Here is a 24,965-nt window from a genome sequence, read left to right on the forward strand (position 1 = left end):
TACAATGGTAATGTGCTAGCATTCATTGGAGTAAGAAAGCTAAAGGAGCATGGAGAGATGCATGGAGGGTGTAGAGATGCTTTACTTCACTCCGCTGACTGAATCTCATGACATCTTGTATTAAATATGAAACTGGAATTTAGAATTTCTCCGTGCTTTGCTTGTTCATCTTCTCTCCCAGCTTGACTTTTCTTTTTTAGCCTTACCCTTAGGATTTCTTACCCCTAGCTCTGTCATTCCAAGCACTTCTTTTCTCTGTACTCAGCCGGGTCTCCCTCACTGTGACTTCAGCTGTAGGCGTTAGCAAAATTGGCTGCTTTGATTAGAAATGTGTGAGTGGAAGGCAGATAATAGCCTGGTTCTCTACACCTGATCTCCCAGTGAGGGGTCATTGATAGGGGTCAACAGCTGAAATAAGTGTCTCATCACATGAAGAGTTTGTGAAGGAAAAGCTGTACTGTCAAATAAAGTGGAGCACAGCAGCGCTGGGAGTTGGAGGGGGCTGAGTTATCTATATATTTAGGTTGGTTTGTGTTTAGCAAATTTTGTTCTGGCCAGGAGCTTCCAGATCAACAGCCATGAAACCTGAAGTCCTGTATTTAACTACAGAACAGATGCACCTGAGGGACTCCCGACTCCATCCACCCAGAAATGGGTTTGTTTGAGGGGCTACAGAAGTTGTAGCCACTCTTCTGCCAAGACTATACTCGTCTCATCTGCAATAAGGCTGCAGTAGGAATGTAGAACCAAAGGGATTTTTTTAAGCCAGTTCACTGATGGGCTCTGATTAAATTATCTCCAGACTAATCCATTTGTTGATTGACACTTGTAACACAAAGACCATCCCAGATCATTTGACACTGGCCACTGGTGAATCATCAAGTTAAAGCCTTTACTTTAAATGCTACTGTTATGAATGAAATGTCAAGTAGTGACATTTGATATTCTGCACCAATTACTACTGTGCATGTGGGCACATAAACGCCACTTAACCAGAGTCAGAATCAGGCTTTTAGGAGTTCAGGGATCAAAAGAGACAGACTACTTGTCTTGTCTAGGTTTATAGACTACACAGCTATCGAGGGCCCATTAATCAAGTAGGGGAAAAAAAAAACAACCAGCCATTAAGGCTGATGGCCGGGGGGGGGGGGGGGGGGGGGGGGGGTCGGGGAGCCGGGAAGAGATAGACTACAGGAGGTTGAAATGGACAGGTGCCTATGTTATGCCACACATCCCTTGTTCCTCTTGAACACGGTGCACGTGTCAATCTGAAATTAATGAAAAAAAAAAAAAAAACAACATAGAGGTACTGGTGGGTTAAAAGGTGACAAAGAGACAAGAAATCTAAGATCAAAAGCCAACAAACTTTGCAATGGTGGAAGGCACAGAGCTGAGAAAGCCTGCCCCATTACTTCTTGAGTGGTCAACAGTAGTAGGAAGTGTCCTACAGAGGATATTCCTGTTATCCGGTGTGTTGAGAGCCAAAGCCCCAGTCCTTCCTTCAAAAGTATTTTCTATCCCTTACATTTATAACAGCAACTGTATAACCCAGCTACTATGTTTGCCTGTCCTTCCCATGCCTTTCATGTATATAGCAAAGTAGTGATCATGACTTTCACCCCACTGCTATTTCAGACTCAAAGTACCCAACAGAGGTAAACAGAAGGAAGAAGGAAAGTCTGGGGATCTATCAGGGGACAGAACCTTGCTTTCAATCCAAAACTTGATGCCAAACAGCCTTTCTTTAGAGAAAGTTCAGCTGTTCAGCACTGCAAACTTGGTGGGGTTTTGAAACCTTTTGATTGAACAACTTTGAGACAGCTTCTGTTGAAGGTAAGGTTCATTCTTGACAAAGATGTAAAACCAAGGTACCTCAGATGTTTAAACAAAAATTGACTTTAAAATTCTTAACTCAAAACTGAGGGGTTATTAATTCCCACACAAACATGTACTTTCCAGCTTTCTTATTTTCCTCTCTTGAACACACCACTGACCCTACCTACAGCATCCCCCAGCTGTTTGTGTACCTACTTCTCCTTTTTAGTGAGAGTGTGTTCAGAGGAAGCCAGCATGATGGATAACAGAAGTCCTTTGACATACTGTGTCATTTATCACATAACAGCCTCAATCCTGCTAAGAGGGCCTTCTCCATATGTCACTGTCAGCTCCTGTGCCACCCCAATGCATCAAAAAGAAAAGTTTGAATATGAAGCACTGTAATTCCTAAGTCACAGCTCATTGCAGCTTTTCAGACATGAAGAACCATTCTATCTGCCAGCTTGTTTGTTTAATTTTCACCGTGTCTCACATATGTGAGAAATTAAGTCTTCAGTGTAGAAGAAAAACAGAAAAAAGTCAGAGGTCTAGCAGAGAGAAGGAAGATAAAAATCTCTAATTCCATCAGGAATCCAATGTGACATTTTGAAGTGGAAAAAGAAAAGGCAGCCTATGAGCATGAGGTATTAGAGAATTACTAAGAGTCTCATCTCCTTTCCAGTCTGGGAAGGAGGCTCTCTAATGGGCTGATGTGAAGCTAGCAAGCTTAAAGCAATGCAGATAAGCCCCCAAACTCATCTGCCTAATGGAGACATATCTCATCTCTTCAACCCCTTCAAGGGTACAAAATGGAGCAAAGACTTCCAGGAAGGCCTCTTGAGATTATCCAGCAGGTTCTGCTTTGGGCTATCTAAAGTAATCAGAAATCACTCTCTAATGCAAAATTTCAGCAAGTCAGTTCCCAGGTGACCCCTGAAAACACAAACAAGAGGAGACCAGAGCCACTGCTTGGGCCTCAGCTCTGCTCTGTTACCCTAACACAAATCCATGAGTCTCTGTGCTGTCTCCTGAGTGTTAGCACAAATGGCAATCAAACCGTGATCCATCCAGGCTGTTTTGCCATTACCCTGCAGAAATGTAGCCTGACCACAGTACTGGCTGAGATTAACTGATTGTATTATCATTTTTGGGCTGCCTGAGCACAGACAGAAGCAGCCTGTAGCACTTGCACCTCTTTCTTTGCTTACTACATCCTGAATTACCTTCCCCCCTCCAGTGTGAAACAGCCAAGGCCATGACTCTCCACCCACACTTCCAGTCTCCCAAACATTCATGCAACAGGGTCAGACCCTCTTTCTCAGCTTGTTCTGACAAACCTCATCCTGCCCCGCTCCGAGCCCAGTCTCTGCAGGGCACCCCCAGCACCACCTGGGCATCCATGACTCTCCAGATGAGCCCAGAACAGGCTCTTTTTAATCCAAGTGTCCTTGAAGCACCTGTGGATGAGCACAGCTCCCACATCTAACCAGGCAAATTGTCATACCATCCACCCTGTTTGTTTACAAATCACCATTTAGAGAGTTCAACACTATAACCTTCCTTTTCATGTTCTTTTAGCAGTTTACAAAGCTCCCCACCATCATTCCTGGCTCAAGCTTTTACGAACCATTTCATAGACACATTTTGTACTTAGCATTTCCCAGGTTAGACAAGCTTCCGTATTACTTCAGATGGTCTGCAGACTCCACCAGTGTGAATAGTGTTAAATTCCAAGAATTAAGATGCTGGTTTGGATCACAATAAGTGATTTAAAAAAATACAATTTGCCACTTCATTAGGTCATTGTCATGCAGTCTTTGTGTATTTCCATTTCATAAAAATACAATTTTCATTCAAAAGAATCACAGTCAAATTACAGCTTGCAAATTAATCAATAAACCTTCATTATGCTAACCCTTAACAGGATTATTAATATGAAGGAACTTAAAAATTAATTTCTTCCTCAGAAAAGGTTTACTGACAAAACTTCACACTGCCGTGGCATTCACATTGCTTCTGTCCTTCCTTTCCTGATGTCTGCTCTTAAAGAAGAATCACAAAAGGTATATCGAACATCACCTTCTTTACAAGTGTTATTTCCATACATCAGCTGACTCAAAGGTTCCCTGTTTTGGTGAAAATTTCAATGTACTCAGGGTCTGAGCAGCAGCTTTTCATTGGGCCAAATGTCTTCTAGTCCCAGGTCAGATTGGATCTCTTCATCTTCTCTTTAAGTATTTGCATCAGGTGCTCTATGTAGAGATATTAAAGATGTGACAGAATAGAGCCCGGTGACCCTGCAGGAAGCGTATGGGCTGAGACACTAAGAAGCCCTTCAAAGGCCTTCATACCCCTATAAGCAGTTCTCTCCCTGAAGCTGCAAGGATGGAGCTTTGAATCAATAGTATCACTTCTGCTTTCCTTTGTGTTTCAGAGTTTGGCATAAAGACAGACTTGTTTATGTGTATGAAGGGAAAGTAAGAAGCAAACGAACGATAATTCAGCTAAGGGCAAGCCTTGGTCATTATTTGGACCACTAGGCAATGGGGTTGAATTACGGCTTGCCATGACAGTACCCTAAATAACTGTTAGCTGGAAATATTAGCTTACATTATAGAAACAATTACGAGAGTTAGCCATTTGGAAAAGGAAAACACGCTGCTGAAGAACTGCTGTTCAGCCACCACAGTTCACATTCCTAAGATTAGAATAGAAATTTCAAGGGAAAAAAAGATAAATCAATCCAAGTTTACCTTCCAAGTAAGGCAACATGTTTTCAGGATAGCACGCAACAAAGCATATGCATATTTGTGTGCCTAATTTGCACAAATCCATTCCCGCAGGATGAATATAATAATCGAAAATGAGAGCACAAATGGCCACTTAAATGCCTAAACCCCAACTTGAGTAATTGTGCATGCAAATACATATGTATTTTTCAAGCACAACTGCATCCTTTCAATCCTGACAATCTGGATCAAAATGGCTTCTATTACCACGATTGTATATGCACTTACACACACAGAATACGGTATCATTTGGACCACGGAGTTTTTGGCAAACCTCAAAGCATACTCCTTATTTAGGCTCACATCAAGGTTTAAGCAAGAATTAGAAATGACAGAATCACACATGCACCACAACTATTTTGTGGAGAATTAGCACTTGCTAGATATATACTCTTTAGGGACCAACCATCCCATTTGAGACTGTGCAAGTAAAATTATGGTTACAGAGCTGCCACATGTGATTCTCAAAGATTAATAAAATGCTTAGGGAAAAAACACAAAACAGAAGGGGTTTGATTGCACCTAAGCGATTTCTTTTCAAATCACGTTGTAGTTTGCAACATCTGCTGCAGACCTAGTTGCCACAACTTCTGCCCAACAGCTTAAAACCAGCAAATCCCAGCAGCATTTAGAGGCAATGGGTTCAGAGGTTACAAAAGAGCTACTTTGCACCAGTCCAAAGGTAGTACAGTAAGCAACGTCTGAAAGTAAAGCAGGTACTTTGTTATGGCACTTTGAGACCCCTTGGAACAAAAGATACAACAAATAAATTGCTGCCGTCAGTGCACACAATCAGAACTGATACACACCAGTGAAAAAAAGGAGAGGCATGAACGCTGGCAAAGCCAGCTCATTCTAAATAACAGCCCTGAGCTGGGCTTCTGTTGTGGTAAGAAGCTCTTTAATAGAAAGATATACTTGATTCGGATTATTTCTGCTGTTTACAGCAACAGAGGCTTTTTCTTAATATTATCCTTTTTATTTACATTCCCAGCTGTATTAGTGTTACGAGTCTGAAAGCTCAAAGCCACTGATATGGACACTATTTGATTTTGAACAGACTGCGTGCTGGATGAGATTACATACTGTTCAAATCTCTCTGAAGATAGATAGAGAAGTTGCACAGTTCAAGGGTGCCCTCACCTGCATGTCAGGGAAAGAGACAGAAATTACTGTGATTTAAAACTTTTAGTTCTTCTCTGCTTGAAAACTAGCATGTGCACAAGACCAGACAACATATTCCCCAAACATGAAGATGTTCCAAAGCAAACCCTTTGTATAGCACACGTTTTGGAGAGAGAAAACCAACTATTCTCCCACTGCCTTCACTCTTGGCGTTTCCATGTTGAACCTTTAGATGTGTTTATAGCGAGACACTAGACAGGCAAACCAGCAGTAGGTTTGGCTTTCCCATGCAGAAGATTCAACCCACAGAGTGCCAGTTGCCTTTCTAGAGATCTCAGCCTAACCCCAAAAGATGTTATTCTAGTCACCTAAAAACATCCAAGTGAAATGTAATTTAGTCTTAATCTCCCATTGCTCCTTCTACTTTACTTTCAGGCCTTGCGTAACTGCTCTGCTATCACAGGTATACTCCAGACCTGCTTTGCCTAACGTTATATCCACCCAAGCACAGAATTCACTGCTAGCTCAAATGCGATACTAGAGATTTCTATGATACAGACCAAAATCTATTAGAGACTTGGATGAGAGACCACCAATTTTTTTCACGTCATTGGAGCAAGGATTTAAAACCATGCTAGTGCTCTGTACAAGTGACTGATGAGGGCAATAAACCACATTGCTACGTAAGCCTCTTCCCCTGCTTCTTCTCATTTCTAAATAGTATTAAAATACTTTATGAGTGTTCAGCTGCTCTGCACTTTACATCCTCTTACGTGCCATAACCATTACGGGGCAGACAGAAAAATCATCACTTTTTTAATCTTTGCCTTTTGTTTTTATGTTAATGACCTTTTGTTAGCCAACAGACAGTGAATACAGGAAACGTTCCTCAAGAAGTAAGTTTTTGTTAGTGTTATTAACGTTACTGCCGGTAGAAGACACCATGGACCACAGCTAGAACTGGGAACCAAATTTCTGCTTTGGGCAGTGCTCAGTGGAAGCAAGTGTACCCTGGGAGATTTGGTACTTCCTTCTCCTTCAAAAACTGAGCTTGTGAACATTTTGGGAGAAAAAAAAGAGGGAGAAAGAAACTCTACTACTAGAGATGCTGTCACTGGATGTACACGGAAAGAATCCTTGCACTCACACCTTGTTGCTGCCTGGTAAATTTACAGGAGAAGAAAGAGAGCTTTAAGAAAAGGATCAGAGGCAAAAACACCCCAAAACAACTAAAACCAGCACCACATGAAGATACTGACCTGATAATGGATTGTTGTGTGTACATATTTAGAAATAAATCCTTTTTCCTATTTTCTTTCTATAATATATACACAATAAATACAGCAGCTCTTCTCCAACTATTATAATAATTATGCCTTAACTTCTTATCATTCATGGCAGACAAAGCAATCCAAAAGGTGAATTAGAATCTAGACTACATTCACTACCACTTCTTCCGTGTTGTGCTTCCCCAGACATGGAAGAGTCCTATGGGATATAACGGCACCATTTTATGTAAGGACACATCCACTTGTGAAATTCAACAAGCCAGTTCTAGAAGGCCATGGAAAAGTCGCTCACCTCTACACAATTCTGAACGTAGCATAATTCCTATAGAATATTACAGCATAAATCATCACTATTCCCACGCAGTAAAAATGTCATCGTAGTTACCCGAGAGTCCCTATCTGGGTTACAATACCATTGAGCCGGGGCGTGTTCAAATACTAACCTCAGAGTTCTGCAGGAAGCACAGACCCAAGGTGCACCACTACCGGAGCTCTCTGCCCTGCCAATCTCACCCTCTGCTATTTTTTACTTTCCCCTCCTCAGCTCAAACCCGGGCTATTTGACTTCAAAAGCTCTTCAGTTTTTCCACCCCTTCAGGACTCGGAGCTGCTTTGCAGCATTAAAACTGCCCCACTTTCCACCCCCCGCCCCCAGCTCCCAGCAGTGCTGCCTGTTTGGCTGGAGAAGAGGTTTTGATTTCTCACTCTCTGTCATTCCAACATTGACTCAATTTTCTCATTTTCATTTTCTTGATGCTTCTGTGGGACATTCAGCTGGATTTCTAAATTTGGGTGGCAATTTACTGAAATCGCTGGAGCAAAATTTGCCCATGTAATTACCCCAATTGCATGTGCAATCATATGAACCATGTGCACAGGTGAACAATTCAACTGCAGCTGGTCCTCTGTAGGTGCATTTTTGCACGAGCAATTTTGAAAACATAAACTTTCGAATGAAGCTTATTTTTGTGGATAAGCCTCTCCATCCCATTTCTACAAACACCATTTTCAATTGCCAGTCCATTTCTCCAACCCAAAACCATTAGTATCTCCTCTCCTATCACACTACTTTGCCAGCTTTTATTGTTATGTTTGAAAAACAGATTACAAGGGAGGGGAGGGAAGAATGAGAAAGAAATACAGAAATAAATACAAATGCTAAAAAACAAAGAACATTAGAGAAAACCCAGAGCTAATCCAAAACTGAAATTTTTAAAGCAAAATAATGGAAAAGCAGCTTTAGACTTGCATAACTAAGGTTCAGACTTTTTTATTCATAGGCTTTAAAAAAAGAATTTCTGCGCATATTTCACAAAAAATGATGTGTTTTAATACTTAAAAGGGACTGAATGGTCATATAAAACGTGAAATGTCACTTGGAACTCCAGGGATGTCCAGTTTTCAGGGCAAAAGAAATACTGCCTGATTTATTACACAGTGTAATATTTGAAGGTATATTACAAGAGACAATAACCTTCATTCCCAGGCAATTTCAGCTTTCCAGGTAGTGTGGATATTGCAGTAAAGTACTGGACATTCTTCACTGCATCTATAAAAGTGAAGTTTTTACAATTTCATTTTGTGGACTTCTCTTTTCCCATCCTATGAATAACAACTCCAGCTCTGAATATGTAGCTTCCAACAGGCATTAACTTGGATAAGCAGACTTGATCTTGAGATGGGTGACAAAAACAGCCCCCTTTACTCATGACATTCGCTCATCTCCAAAATATTCAACTATGGTATCACAATATTTGATGCCTATCGCAATCAGGTCAGAAGTAAAATCCAAGTTCAGCAGTAATTATAATATTTCTTAGTGTAGGTTTACCTATGCAGCCAGTTTTGCAGCTACCTCCTGCAATTCCAAGAAGGTCTAAAGAGATTTCTGATTTTTTTATACAACTCTCCAATTCCTGCATTGATGATACCGAGGTATCCTTCACAACGCTTCATCAGGTGGTTGTAGAAGTCATTACAGCAGGATGCTTTCCCTGTCCCAGGGTGTAATACTGAAGGAGAGCTGTAACTACAAAGCTCGCACCTCCATGAAGTGCATCACCGTGGCCAGGGCTGACAAGATGGATCGGGCTCCACGAGAGCCAACAGCCCAGCATCCTTTTCATTCTCACCAATCCTAATGCACAGGCTGCGCCACTAGTGCATCAGCTCCTAACAAGGGACCAGCTGCTCCTTGCCTGTCTCTATGCAGAGCCTAGCACAGGCACAATTGCTATGGGAATAATATACCACAAAGGGGACCCAAATAAGCATAATAACAAACAAAAGGGATAATGATACACAATCAAGCTAACAAGAATAATAATATAATTCAATCATCTCATTAACTTTACTAAAAGCTAGCTTTGTACACCAGTCTCCTGGCTCCTGGAAATGTCTTCAAAGGAGTGCACACATCTGATTATGAACTCCCATCGTCAGTCAGGAAAATAGACATGAATGCAGAACAAAATTATTCCTTTCTGAGCCTGTGGAACATCATGTTCATATCTAATATTCATGCTAATTTGAAAATATAAGGTAGTAGCTATCTAAAATGAAATAAATGAAATAATTTCCAAGGCTAAAAGCTTAAGTGGTTAGTAGTCCAAAACAGTAATATCACTGAGCCCGCATCGAGTGATTTTTGTAGAGAAATTCCCAGGCAAGCTTGCATCACGAGCATAAATTTGGTATGAAAGAGCCAAGGGAGATGAACTCGACTGCTGGGGTACCTTTACTGTTCCAGAGCTTTACAAAGACTGCACGTGCTTCTGCAATTGGCAACTGGAAGACTAATGAAACAAGGGACAATGCATTAAATCTTTCCAGTTCTTAATATGGCCATTAACTAATTAGTTTTCATGACAATTTAGAAGACAGACGGTACTGTAATCTCCATTCTACTGGCAAGCAACAATATCGTACTTTCATAAAAAACCTTCAAGCAAGAGAATGAGGTCCCAGAATTTAGAGCTTGACAAACCCTAGACCCTGTCTGTAACAGACTTTCTACTGCTGGATCTCTTTTGTTCTCTACCAAGGCACACGGACAGTAGTGCAGTTTTCTGGGCAATTTGTTAAAATCTAGCCGTTTTGTTGGTCTGTTATTAGGTTGGACACTGGGACAAGCAGTTATAATGCAACAGATTGAGCATACTCTCCTTCTTAAACTCCTGGAAGCACACGGGATATGCTGGAATATAAAAGCAATAGCAGCAAAGCACCCAAAACCTTAGCTATTCATCTTCCAAGAGAAAAAAAACACCTAACAATAAAGCCAACAACTGACACAAGGCTGGTGCCAAGTCCCATAGACAATGATAGCAGACAGGCTCCTGTTTTAGAGACTCAGCCACACAATAAATTAGGTGAGGGTGTTGGAACAACAGCTGGCTGCTAATTAGTCACAGCCCCCCCTCAGCAGGGTATCAACAAAGTGGCAGAGAACATCTCAAGTAAATTAAATTTTTAAAAAAATCCTACTGCAGTCACTCCCCCGACAGACCCTTCCTTCATCTCCCCTCTAGGCTTTTTATTTATTGTAATTACTTTAGTAATAAGATTTGTTTCCTTGTTATTATATATATTACCATGCAGGGCAACAACAACAAAAAATAATAGCTGGGAAGAGTTATGTAGCTTATTTATCTCCTTGGCTGTTATTGGGCCACTGGGTGGAGAGAGAGATGAGGAGGTAGGAGCTTGGGAAAAGCAGTAAATAGAAGAGAAAGCATATTCCTCAGGAGCAGAGATGTATGGGGGCATATTTACGAAGGAGGAAACACTGACAATGAGTGAATAGAGCTAATAACTCAGGGGGCCCAGCAGCTCCGGCTGATAAAGGATGGAATAAACAACACTGCGTTGGAAGCACTGTCAGACGGGAGAGTTCTGGGGTGCAGCCGTCTGCAGACGGATGCTTACCACAGAAGGAGAGCCAAGGATGGGCTGTCACATCAGCACAGGGCAAAGGGCCTTGGTGGAAACTGGGGAACCTCCCATAGCACAGAGAGGTACTCTGAGAAGCACACGGTGCAGGGCGAGAGGGAAGTTCTGCAGCCTGTATTTTATCTCATGTTGTGCACACGCTAGCCACATTTACTACCTTAAGCTCCCAAATCCATAAATCCCTGCTAAGGGGGATCTTGTAAGGCTGATGAGAGCAACAAGGCTACTTGCCTTGAAGAGGTAGAGGTGGTCCCCACCCATTTCAAATGAGCACACTTTCAGTAAAAAAAAAAATTAAAAAAAAAAATAAAAGTGGCAGACAGGCACCCAAAACCTTCAGGCTGGCCTGCTGAGGAGAAGACCAAGCTGCCCAACAGGAAGTGCTCGTTTTCATTCCCCACCAGAGCAGGATCACTGCCCTTAGTGAAGGGCAACAGAGGCAAACACCCAAGGCAACAGAGCAGCAAATAACCGAGAAAGCTTCTGCTCTGCTTGGGGAAAGTTAGCCCACAGTTCACATGCGCTTCCCAGAGCCACACACCAAGCCAGTACAGGTGCTCCCAGTACAGGAATTTTCGTTGCCTCTGAAGTCCTGAGGAAAGTATCAGTGCACGTAAATACGCCACCTTACAATGTGCAACTCTGAGTGCAGCTATTATAAATGAGTAACGGTCGTATCTTTTACAAAATGCTTTTATCCAAGTACACCTTGGCTTTCACATATGTCTAACCCAACTACTTTCGACATGGCAATGCCAATTTAGACACAGGATTTCTGAAAGTCCACATGGGCGACAGACCCACAGAGCATCTGCCAAAGAACAGCAGCACTCTAATCCTGTTGTACCTCTCTCTCCTACAGACAAACTCTCCCACTGCCTTAATTAATGACAGAATTTGAAAAGACACCTTTCCCAGCCTCCCCTAGAAAAAAACCACACATCATAGATCAGCTAGTTTGGAGAGAGCCTTTGGAGTGTGTCTGGAGAGTGCATGGCACCAATTCAGTTACGCACAGCTAGATCCTGAGAATTAAACTCCTCTTCAATCCTCTGACCAGAGAAGCAGTACAGAGAAGGAGGGGGAGGAAGGGAGGATGTCTGCAGTTGTACAGCTTTGTGTCACATCACCTCAAGATTTAATCCTTAGACTGGCCATTAGCTTTTTTTTCCGGTTCCTGATCAGTTCTGCCTCTTATTGTCTGGAAAACACAATGTCCCAATGCAGGAAAGCAAGCATTAATACAGGAGAGAAAAGAAGCCATATATACAAATAGTGTGTTTTGGGTATAGAGACAAACATGCTTCTGCTCCTCCTCTTAAGACTGTCCTTCAGAAAATAAAGGACCAGATTCCAAAGGATAAGTGGAAGCACCCTCATTTTTCCCTGTGTAACTGTTTCAGAGCTTGCAGAGGAAACCTGTTCTAGAAACATGACTAAAATCCCCTCTCTCTCTCTCCATTTCAGTAATTGTCCCTGCTGGATTTGAGGAGGTAACGAACAAAGCCCCTTAAGTAAAACAGGACGGAATAAACAGCCTAAATAAAATGGGAGCGAATATCAATGGAGAGAGAAGAAACCCAGCACCTCACCTGCCTTACCTCTGAGCAGCAGCAAAGCTTACTCAGCCTGTGTTGTGGGAGGGCAGGTGCAGGAGGGAACAGGGTGTTTTTAAACCAGATAAAGAATAGTCCATGGCTATAATCCAAAATGCAAATCAGGATTTCCTCTTCCTAACTGCTACTATGGTTACCCCATGGCTTTGAAGAAATCTTGCAGCTCCCAAAAAATTCATCTTCCTTCACCAAAAAAAGACTCAGCAGCTCCCATCTCCACTGATTGGTTCAATTCATTTATAAAACGCATCCAGTTCTTTTCATTGAAAAGCTTCTTTGATTCAATAGGAGGGAGGGGAGAGGGAGAACAGGGCAAACAGAAGAGAAGAGGAAATGTTAAAAGGACTAAAGGAAGAGGAAGAAGGTGACAATGTAAGAGTGAGACATGAACACAGAGAACTGTGATATTGGCCAGTTAGGGATTTGTCAGGGGCAGGAGAATTTCTGAAATACCCAAAATACATAGACACTCCATGAGCAGTCCGCACATGAAGTATTTTTTTAAAAACAAAATCACTTCCCCGGGAGCTTCCACTTCTTGCTTGATCAATGATCTTGCAAGGCCGATCATTTTTAATTTAACACTTCTGGGAACTGGGGGGGGAAAAAACCCTCAAACAGGCACAGTTGGCAAGCATTGAGTGTTAGCATTTGGCATCATTTATTACTGCTGCTTACGGTGATATAAATTAGGTTATACTGATATAATTAATAACCCCAAATTTAGGTGTAATAAATAGCAATATTTATCTAGAACTGCAGTGTCTGGAGAAGTCCAGCCAAACCTACAAAGTGTTGACTACCATGTTGTGACTGTGCCCACGCATGGGAGTGCCAGGTGTGCGCGTGGCTGGCACGCAGGTCCGAGCAGATGCTGGGGACAGCTGTGACAACAGGCTGCTGACGGGAGGGTGCAGACTGGAGGATGCACAGCAGCTGCACATCGGAGCCAGCATACGAGCACATCACTACTTCACACACAACTGACCAGGCATGCCTGAGCACACACACAACTCGACACTCAAATGTGCAATAATGAGTTTACGTGGAAGAGCGTGGACAGCAAGCAGTGTTGCATTTCTTTATAAAACCCTCTTTTTGTGCTGCCATAATTAAGGTTTTTACAAGTTCTCTTACTGAATCCCACTTTCAGCATTTTACATAACTGTGGTTATAATAGATCTAGTTTTGGGGTACAAAGATTTCACTTGAACAGATGAACTTTTTTTAAAGCTATCCAGAAAGTTTCAACAAAGGCTACTCTGCACCACTCCTCATAAACAGAGTTTTTTGACAACAATATTTTCCACATTCTTCCGGTTAAAAACAAGCTTAGTAGTTAAAACAGTAGTAGATCTAGATTGAATCACAGAATGGCAGGGGTTGGAAGGGAGCTTCAGAGATCATCCAGTCCAACCCCCTGCCAGAGCAGGGTCACCCAGAGCAGGTCGCACAGGAACACGTCCAGGGGGGTTCTGAATGTCTCCAGAGACGGAGACTCCCCCACCTCTCTGGGCAGCCTGTGCCAGGGCTCTGCCACCCTCAAAGTAAAGATGTCTCTCCTCATGTTGAGATGGAATTTCCTGTGTTCTAGGTTGTGTCTGTTGCCCCTAAAGAGAAGAGAAAATGCTCCCAATATGCATACTTCAGTCTTCATTTCGAACTGCTCAAAGGTTATGGTATGTCATTATCTCATTCTCTAAGGAAGACAGCTCAGCGAAAAGGAGGGTGTAATGACCAAGGTCCCATAGTCCATCAGTAGCAGAGCCAGGAACAAAGCACAGGTCTCTCGCTCGCCCGCTGCATTTTATATCCCTTTCCTAATGAAAGTGATACTCTTCTTCATGGATTCTCCAACACTTAATAGAGATTAATTCCTTTTAAAGCTTTCCTATTTTACTTTGATTTAGCTTAAAAAGAGGATAGAGGTATGAGAGCCATAAGACCAAAAAACACTTACTACTTTGGATTCCCACAGAACAAGTCGTGTAAAATAAAGTCAGGCTGCAAGGACACCTTCTGTTAAGTAGTTTAACAAGGCTGCTGCTTCACACTGACTTATGCTGCTGGTATTGGAGATTAAGGCTATTTTTTCTTGTAATTTATATCAAAAGAAACAAAATTAAACCATACAAATAACCGTATTGGGTCAGACAACAGATCTACGTGAGACAGCATCCCATCGCTGGCAGTGGTCAAAAACCAGTGTCTGGTAAAAGTGTAAGATCAACTTCATGAAAAGCAGTGTCTTATTTAATTTAAAATATATAGCCATTATCAGACCAGTTGAATATTATTTGACAAACCCTACACCTGACTGCTGTTCAGGATAGAGCAAAACATTCATCCACACGCAGCAACACAATTGTTCACCAATTCTCCCTGGGTTGAACAAAGTCAAATCAGCTGCAATATTTGGGAGTGATCTATATTTTTATGTGATGACAACCCCACTCGTACATGCACGCTTGCATTACCGCTACCTTCATTTAGCGCCCGCGACAGGGCTGCAAGTCTCTCCGTCACTGACAGACAGGAGCGGATTCTCAGAGCACCGACTGAAGTGAAAAGGAGGGTGAAGAGATGCTTCCCGGCTCAGCCACATGCAGCCAGAGCACAATCGCATTACTGCAGCCCTATCTGCGTTAGAGGAACATTCTCCGCATGTAACTTTCAGATCACATTAACTAAAGCAAATGCCAAGGCCCTGGTCATCTCGTTGCCATCTCATTGCTCCCAAAGCGTGGTGGTGCAGTGCCCTGCTGGGATGAGGACTCTTCCCCCGAGCTGTGCCGGTGGCAGGGAGCCTGCTGGGGAAGGGGCACAGCTGGGATGCTGGAAGAAATCCTTTGTGACCAGGCACTGGCATTTGTCTCTGTGACGGGCAGGGAAACAGTACACACACCCCAGCACACAGGGCTGGGGAGGAGGGAGAGTAAGGAGATTCAATGACCTGCCAACAAAAAAGAATCCAACTCTTTCTTAAAGAAAGAAAGATATCGAGATACTAAGACAAAAGCAACAGAGGCACTGAAGCAGAAGAAATCCTGGTTTCGCAATAAGAGATAAGATCGCTGGTCACCACATGTCGGTATTCCCAGTGTTCAGCACAGAGCCAAGATACCTGTTGGCCTGGATAGCGAATTTGATGCATTCAGTAAGTCCAGTCCTCACGGGGGGAAGGTGTGAGAGCACAGCAACTTGGACAAAACTAGGAAGAACCGCAGGCTGGGATGTTGGCAGAGGGAGCGCCAGGCAGTCTGTTCGGGGATACCTGGTGGGACTTCCACAAAAGGGATTGTGAATCCAGGGCAAACAAGTCACTTCACAAAATGGGCTGTGAAATGGGTTTTAGAGATGTAAAAAATATTTAGCAAGCATCTTCTTACAAGTACCATGGTCGATGATGGGCTATAGACCAGCTTCCTCAGAAAACAATTTCCCTGTTAACATTGACTTGAAAGATAACAAAATTTACTAGGGCATTTAAACCTGTACAAGGTGAAACATTAAACAGCCAAATAAATCTGCATGTGCACATATAGACGTTAAGGGCCTGAAAGATATTTGCCTTCCTCAGTGTGAATGGTTATCTCCAGAAGACCACCAGTAAACCTGAGGTCCAGAACAGCAGCATTTCTTTCAGTGTAGGAGGACCCAAGACTACACAAAAAGCACATGGGAAGAGACAAGAATAGTATCTGGGACGCAGGAGGCTTCACAGGATAGAAGTATTTAAATTAAAGCATAAAGGAATGCTTCTTTCCCTTCCCAGGCCCCATGATCAGGAACAGAGCCGCAGCAAAGTCCCTATTCCTCTGCTCCTATCCCACATGCAAGGCTTACCAAACTTTTTCATCCATCATCAGATTTAACTAGAGTTTAAGCTCATCTGCACCAGGGAAGGCAAAACATATTCCTGTGTGACACGAGCCTAGGCAGTACACTTTACCCAGGTGTCACCGAGTGCCACCATCCTTCCTCCTGAGGGTCCCTTCTCTGCTACACTCACTCCTGGCAGCTGGAGAAAAAAGGTCAGACATTCCCTCCAGTCCTCCATCTGCTGGAAGCCTTAATTAAGTGCAGTGAAAGGAAAAAGAGAAAGGCAGGGGAAAAGCCACAACCTTTCTTTTTTGCTTCTGCTGTCTGGAAGGATCAAGGAAGCATTTGGCGCCAGCAGAGGCTTCGAATACTCTGGGGCAGTATGCAGCTACTCTGAACAGTCCTCCCAGACAACCGATACCCTCAAGCCCTGGGGAGCAAAGCAGCGCAAAAGCTATAACTGTTCCTAGTCACAGACTCGAGACTGTCAGAGGAGCCCAAGCTGCTCACTGCTGAACCTCTCACCCCAAACCGAAATGAATCCATTTAGAACCAAACAAACTCAACTCAGTTGTCGCTCAGGACTGTTTTTCTTTTTTTTTTCTGCGGCACTGAATCTGCACAGCCTGACCCAAAAGCAGACAGGAGAACACAGCTTAAGAAAAGGTGTTCCTCTATGCTTTGCTATGGTTTCCGTGCTTGTCTAAGCTGATCTTTCAGCTTTGAGATCTGTTGTGTTCCACTGCAACAAGCTGGGGGGCACACAGTTGTTACCAAAACTTGCAAGTCCTTATCGCTGAGTCAAAACACGCAACTCCACAGCTACTGGTGGGATATGATCATCATGTCCTGCCGCTGCATCAGAGACAGGACTGACAGTTATTAACTTACAGCCACTCCACAAACACCCAACAAAGCGAACAAACTCCACTGTCTGCAGAAACACTGGAGATTCTTTTTCCCCCTAAAGTGCAAGGCTACCTTATCTTAGTTGTCTTATAATAGTGCACTCTTTAAGCCTTCAAAAGGGAATTCCTCTTTCACTGGCAGCATAGCAATATTTATTTCATGTTAACATACTGGGAGCAGAGTTGTACTTTTCCCACTCATGTACAGGGAGAGTTAGTGTGGGTGGGCAGGGGTGGTGTAAAGGCAAAGAATACAAAAAGGAATCAGTATTTTCCAAGCTCAGATTCAGTATCTCTTAGAAAACATGTGGGAGGGAAGATTGAAAAGGAGGTGGGAGAAGGAGGGAGCTTCGCTATATAGAAACATTTCCATGAAAATGTGAAAATTTAATAGATCCTTACTCATCTTCCCCCACCACCACCACCCCCACCCCCCCCTCAGGCTATACAAAGCATTAATTAAAGCCAGTTATTCCCAAGTGCATCTGTCTTGCAGGTGAAGTCTGCCCTGCTGCTTTGGTAGAATAGATAGATCTCCATTTATCAGGAAACATCCTGTTTCTCTGGCACCACTAATAGTCCATCCAGGCAACTGAGAGATGTTATGGCCACATACACTACAGAATCACGTACATCTGACAAATGCAAGACAGCACACTGGACTATATCTCAGATTCACATTTTCCATACAGGATTGCTAACAGCAGGAATAAAACACATGGCAAAGGGAATTCTCCTCACCCAAAACATTGCAGACAAGACCTATTAGGTGCACAGGAGTAAACCCTGCAGACAAACCCAGCAAAACCCCAGAATAAGTACATGTCACAACTCACCTGCCATTGATGACTCCATCAGGATTAAGCATGGGGACGATCTTGAAAATGAAACATTTCCGCAGGAGATCAGCAATGGGATCACTGCTCACAAGGAACTCCAGGGTCCCCTTCATTACCCAACTGGCATTGCTTTCACCAGGGTGAACACGGGCCACTAGAAACACATAAGGACGACTGCCTGTAAAACAAAGCAAAAGAAAAAAAAAACCACGCTGGAGAGGACTTCTCTTTAAATAGTATCCTTGCAGGTGGGTTTTATTCCTTTGCAATTGAGATAACAAACCAAGACATATCTTATGGAAAATACATCCCTAATTAGTCCAGACATTTCCTGAAGGTGCTATTTGCCAATTGATCCCACGTTTGGTCCTCAGAATCACCATGTACTAGTTTCATCCTTATCCTTTTGCTTGATTATTCTATGATCCCTTACAGGTATTTACATGTACTATTAGAGGGAATTTTGCATGTGCTGATTACTACCTCTCAAAATGGCACCAGCATACTTTCTGGCAATTCTTGAAAGTTGGACTCTATCAAATTTTGCTAAGGTTTAAAAGGCAGCTAGAAATAATTTAATTTTCTGAGGTCCTGTTCCACTTTCAGTATTTCACCATTAATAATTATTATTAAATCTCTAAGCAGATCTGCCCACCTGTAAGGGCTCCATGGGCATGGAAGCTGTCTGATCTCTGACAGTAACCCGTGTTGTAGGGTCAGAATCATAACTAACCAAGTTAAATTGATATAATTCAAGAAAATACGTGAACATATTAACCAGGTAAGTTGCAGGCGTAGAGTACTCAAAATTAACCATCATTTCATATCCATCCAACGAAAGGCAGAAATAACAATCCACATAGCTAAGGCAGGCTGTTACTCTTGGTGGAAAGACAATTTTTAGTTTTATATAATACAGACACACACTCAGATTTGCAAAGCTGATTTTCAGAAGGTGCAACTAGAAAAGTTCAGCTGTTTCCAGCAATACATTTGGCATGGGAGACACAACCTGTGGGAATTGGGGGTAGGGGAGAGGGTTTAGTGGGTTGCTTTTAAAATAAAATAAAAAAAAAATAATTAAAGTCTTACTAAACGGTTCATTGATAAACTCTACTGAACCTGTTTCAAAGTAGACTTGCAACTTGACAGAGAAAGTTTCCTTGTTATCAGATATGTTATTTGCTGTTCCTGTGAAAAAGCACCCACATTCAGTCTAGTTATAAGTCTCCAAAACCTCTCAGTATACATATGCTTAGAAAACACGAAGTTTGACAGCAGACTCTTTGAAGATCCCATCTGTGCTGAGCATACTCCATGGATGGGCCAAAGAAACAGGAGAAGGCAAGAGATGACACCTGCCAGGCGCCGAAAATAAAGGGAAAGGACAAAGCAATTATCTGCCTTAAAATGATCCTTTTGTGAGCATTAACAATCTTGGGCGCTGGCACAAGCCAACCTGACAGATTTACTTTAGTGGAAACCATTATCTGTCAGGGCATCACAACGATGCCAGGATAGGTTTGTCCCCCTCTATCAGGAAACGTCAGAGCTCGGGCGCTGTTCCCTTGTGTAACTGAGGGACCCCAACTGACAGGCTTGGGAGTGGTAACAGGACAGAAAACAAAACCAAAGGCATCAGCTCAGTGCCCTTGCAAACAAATGCTGAATTAGCAAGTTACACACCTTCATCCTTAGCTCACAAAGCTGTCCTTCAGTTTCCAAACGCTTTACAAATCATTAATCAATTAACGTGAAACAGGGAGGTAGAATGGCATGCTGAAAAATATAGAGGTTATTAAAGAGCTATTTAGCAATTTGTCCGACAAAGCAAGGGCTGTGTCAGAGCTGAGAATACAAGTGAAATTTCTTGTTTCACAGTCAAACAAGGAATAAGCACTAGTTTTTCTCCTTAACTGTACATTCCGCACAGTTCTGCTCAATACGTACATTACAGTACGATTTAGTTACAGGGTTGCACTCAAATTTGGAAACAATCCCCCCTCCACACTTCCCCGCTTCCATGCCCTCCTCTTAAGCAGCTGGTGGGCACTAGAAGTGCAAACTGCAGTCTCAGCTCAAAGAGCTCCTACAGAGCAATCATATTCTGGTCCAGTAAGTAACTGGAACTGTTTCTCAGTAACTATACATTTGTCTTTTATCATTCTTACACCTTACCTTACTGTGAGGTTAGTATATTTTGATCAATGTATATACATAAATCCCTACAGCACTTATGGATTGCAAAAGATTCCTTTAGCTCCTGCAGAACTACTAGTCATTCCGATTCCCGCCCCCCCCCAAAATTAGAGCGCACAATTTCAATTCTGCTCCAGCTAGTTGGGCATTACAGTCTACTTCAGTAATACTTTAAAATAGCAACAAGCAAAAACTAGCTTTCACGAAGACATCAGCTGCATTTTGCCTTTTCGAAACGTTTTCCTCTTTCTCCCATCACCATGATTTAGTGCTGTTTTGCAGGCTCGTTGCTGAGCTCAACTGATGGGACTGTGCGGTTTGTTGTAGCTGAGAATGAGGCTCTTGAGGACTCCTAATGGACAACAGCTGTAAATAGCACAAAGCAAAATAAAACGTGTTCTCTTTTGCAATTGATGAACACAGCTTTACCTCTTATCTCTTCTGTATATTGGAAGAGAGCACCGCATCTTAATTTAGAGGTTCTTTCCTCAGTCAAAATAGCGAGGAGGGGGAGAAAAACTCTAAGCAAGGGTTTTCTCATCTCAGAAACCCAGGAAAATTCGCCATAATTCTGCTAATTGCAAATAGCATGGAAATGACAGAAACCTGAGTTCTGTTCTTCCTCTCAAGGCCGATCAGAGTCAAGCTTGTCTTACTTAGATTCGATGACAGAAAAGCTTCTGGAGTTTCCAGATCTTAAACCCCAGGAAACAGGGGAGAAGAGACCAGACAGATATCATCTACATTGTTTCCCTGAGGGTGACAACGGAAGGGCCCACAGCCCGTAGGCCCAGCCAAGGAAATCTCTCTATTCCAGTTAAAGCTGCCTTTAAAAGCTCCCCTCCTGACAAGCACATCCGCAGCTCCGAAATCCCATCCACCAGAGAGTCATAACAAAGGTATGTACCAGCAAGGAAACCGCAGGACTTGTTAACTGCCTCTTCCCTCCACGGAAGCCATCACAGCCAAATCCCGTACCCAAATGCTGTGCTCCCCCAGCCCGCACCCAGCGCGAAGACTAATGAAGCAGCAAATAGAGCAAAGAGCTGACGACACGCTCATAAAACTTGCTACCCTTGGAACACCTAGGAAACAAAGATTTAACTCTGTGGCAGGCAGGAGTCACTTAATCCTATGCTTTACAGCATATCCAGTTCCTTATCTGCCTTGAAATTATTGTGATAACTGCAATAAACATCAGAGCTCTTGAAAGCAGTGGACAGCTGCACTGGCCAGCTGGACTCAGCGCTTCAACTGATAGGCATCGGGTCAAGATTCCTGCACGTCAGTTCATCTGCTTCACTTCACTCCTGACTTCCAACATCCCCGTGACATCCCCAGTCCTGACAAGACCACCTCAGTGCTTACTGGTTTAAACTGGTGCCCAGCTACCCTTTCTCTGTGCTATTTCTGAGCACCTTGTGCCTCCCTCCTGTGCCCCACCAAACCTATCTTCAGGACACACAACCACAAGTTCTCTCATATACCTCCTTCCAGGTCCAGAAATGAGCTTTAGTCTTCAAAATCCTCAGGACAGCACTTAGGCAAAATCCTCCCCAAGTTCTGGGGAAGCTGCCAGAAAGCTCAGGTTAGCCATTTATCTCTGCAAAGCCCACATGACACATAACCTTCTCTGGGAATGTAAATAATAGAAAGCAGAGGAACCTTTTCATGCTACATAAAGCCTTATCCAACAGATCATGTCTCGTTACACCGTGTTACATTTTGACATGCCCAGAACATAACGTGGCACCAACACTACCCGAGATGAGAGATTAAAGCCTCACTGATTCCTCTTGCAAAACTCTGAGCAAAACCCCTTTGAGTAATAATTCTACTAATGTATCACCTACTTCCCATCTCTCCTTCTCTTCGTTCATTTTGATGGTAGATATAGGCATAAAAATAAGAGCTTTGTTCTTCCAGTACTGCTAACTTGCTGCTTAATCTCCTGCATGTTATAAGAATCTTCCTCTAGCCATGTCATCACCAAGGTTTACTAAGAGGTGACTTTGATGTCAATAATCGTGACATCAGTCGGGGAAAGAGCAGCCTGAAAGAAATGAACAAAACCCCATTAACACAGCAGTGTCCCTCATCAATAGGAGCACAGAAAGGAAATGAAATGCAGTTCCAGATGCCCTGACCTGGGCCGATGTTCTAAATTATTTCAAGCTGAGATTTGAGCCATGCCATTTGTAAAGGGACAGGGCATTGAAACAACACAGGGCTAGGATTTTATAAGGAGTCAAAGGGAATTATATACACAGCATGTGAGAAATTCAACCTAGATCCAGGTCTTGACTGGAATTTTTCTGGCTGTGCTTCTGCATCTCTCCCCTTTACCCCAAGCCCAGGGCCATTAAAACACAAAATTATTTTTTTCCCTTATGCCTAAATACAGCATGATTTTATCATGAGCATTACACAAATCGAAGGGTCAAGTTTACTCCAGGACATAGTAGACAAAAACCAAGAAAGCTAAACTCTCCCTTCCAACTTAATTAGCTGCAGCCACTACAGGGTATTCTGTGAGTCAAGCGGTGGATAAACAGGAGCAACAGCACACAGCTCTTCCATGCATGTCACGGCTGCAGCCTGTCCTGGATCCATCTGATATGCTCAAGGCTGAATAGTTACACAAAGCCAGAGAGAAGACAGGATATGGTATGATGTAGAATGAATATATTAAAGTAAGTTTGTAAAAAGCATCAAATACTGAGATCACAGAAAACACGAGACTGATCTGAGGCAGAATCTACGTCAGATGCTTTATTCCCCTCCTAAAACTTTTCCGTTAGTTGTCAGTCTTTCAGTTGCCTTAAGACAGACTAATTCTTTCCACTCCCCATCTCCCCCCACCCCAGCATCGCTGTCTTCTTGATGACCCTGCTTTGGGCTAAATGGTCCAAAAGCAGACGCATCTTAAGACAGAAGCAAAATACAGTCTGGCAGGACCAGCTGTTGTTTTCCAGAATTATCAATGAGCTATTCCTTTCTTAAATAGGTCTATATTATATGTATTATTACTGTTACCTGTGGCAAAGAAATGAACATTATAAATCGCCTCTTGCTGCCTGTTCTCTACCTTCATAAAGCTATGTGAGGGAGTTTCAGGCTCCAAGTTGCTTGGCAACCTCCTTTTGTACATGCGTTTTATGAATTCATTCACCTCTGAATCAGAGATGATCAGGGAGCTGAATATGGTAACAGACTGCCCAGCCTTGGCACAGCTTGACATCCTACTACCGCTGGTTTTTACCTCCAGGAAATTGGTAAGCAAGTTGTCAAGTCTGTTTTGGGGCAGAATCCAAAATCCCAAGTGCTGAAGGCAACAGGAACCACTACCATTATTTAGCGTGACCTTCCGTATGACTGAAGCCAAAGGAAACCCACGTGAACTAATTCCTGTTCAAATCAAAGCATACCTCTTGCCAAAGATTGGGAAACAACTAAATGTTAATTTTAGAACTTGCACCCATGGAAAATCTACTATAACACTTTGCAAATTGTTTCAGTTTATAACTAAAGTCCCCACCTTAAGTGTATGCATCTGAATTAGCCTACTTGACGTTTCCAACCACTGCATTGCAATCCATTTTTGGATATGCAAACTCAACATTCACTGGCATACCCTATCCCACTCTGCACACCTTCTGAACTGCTTGGATAACCATCAAGCTTCAAAATTGAAACCATGTGGCTGTTACAGTGCAGTGACTTTATTAGACTGATGACAAGCAAGCCACCTTGCATTTACCTCCTCCCAGAGCTCTATCACTAAGCTGAGGAGTTCCGCTACCCGGGCGCACCTCCCACAGGTGTAGTCTCTCCACTTCCCTCAGCCAGAGTCCAAGGAAATAAAATCGCAATGGGAGACAGCTGGTTAGGAAGAAGTACTGCCAAGAAAGATCAGGGGATTCTAGCAGATGAGTTAGTGATGCAAAGCAGTTCCAAAAAAGCCAGCTCTCCTGAGATGTACTAACAGGCAACGTCACAGCTAAGATGAGGAACGTTGTTACTTTGCTCTGCTCAGCCCAATGAACAAAAACTACTAACAGGAGTGCTGTGCCCACTGCTGGCCACCGTAGTTTAAAAATGAATTCAATGAAAACTGCAGAAGAGGTCATTAAGAATAGTAAAAGGTTCAGAAGTCATAACTTACGAAGATAAATTGGAGAAAATGGGTTTTAAACTCGTAAAGGAAAGATGAACAGAGAGGAAGGAGATGACCTTTAAATTGCAAAAGGCTGCATAAAAAGAGATAGCAATCAGTTGTTCTCACAGTCCACTGGGACTAGATTGCATTAAACAAAATGCAAGTTATTGTCTATCAGCTAAGCCTTTTTTGTAGTGACTTGACTGCCTTCACTGGTGTGCCCATATATTTATGCTACCTTCTACTAGGTCCTTATTCATGAAGTTTTGCATCAAGCCACTCCAGTGCCCAGAACAGTGTCAGTACAAGACCTATAGCCACACAGGTCATTCTAGCTATGCCTTCAGAAATTTGGTCCGAGATTCCCCTCTAGTCCTCTGGAATTACCTCTGTGTTCCGAGTGCTGCTGGAATCCTTATTCCAGTCCGCAGCCATCTCCTTTGATGTCCCTGA

At 42.8% G+C, this 24,965-nt stretch overlaps 1 protein-coding gene across 1 annotated transcript in view; it reads right to left on the bottom strand.

Moving 5' to 3' along the window:
• Positions 1 to 24,965, bottom strand: part of AGBL1 (AGBL carboxypeptidase 1) — a 276,165-nt gene that overhangs the window by 163,064 nt on the left and 88,136 nt on the right. The window contains exon 17 of the mRNA XM_063345380.1: positions 18,152 to 18,332. Coding sequence (XP_063201450.1) covers positions 18,152 to 18,332 — 181 coding nt within the window. The remainder of the gene's footprint in view (positions 1 to 18,151; positions 18,333 to 24,965) is intronic.

Source organism: Chroicocephalus ridibundus, chromosome 9 (assembly GCF_963924245.1).
Source record: "Chroicocephalus ridibundus chromosome 9, bChrRid1.1, whole genome shotgun sequence".
Taxonomy (NCBI): domain Eukaryota; kingdom Metazoa; phylum Chordata; class Aves; order Charadriiformes; family Laridae; genus Chroicocephalus; species Chroicocephalus ridibundus.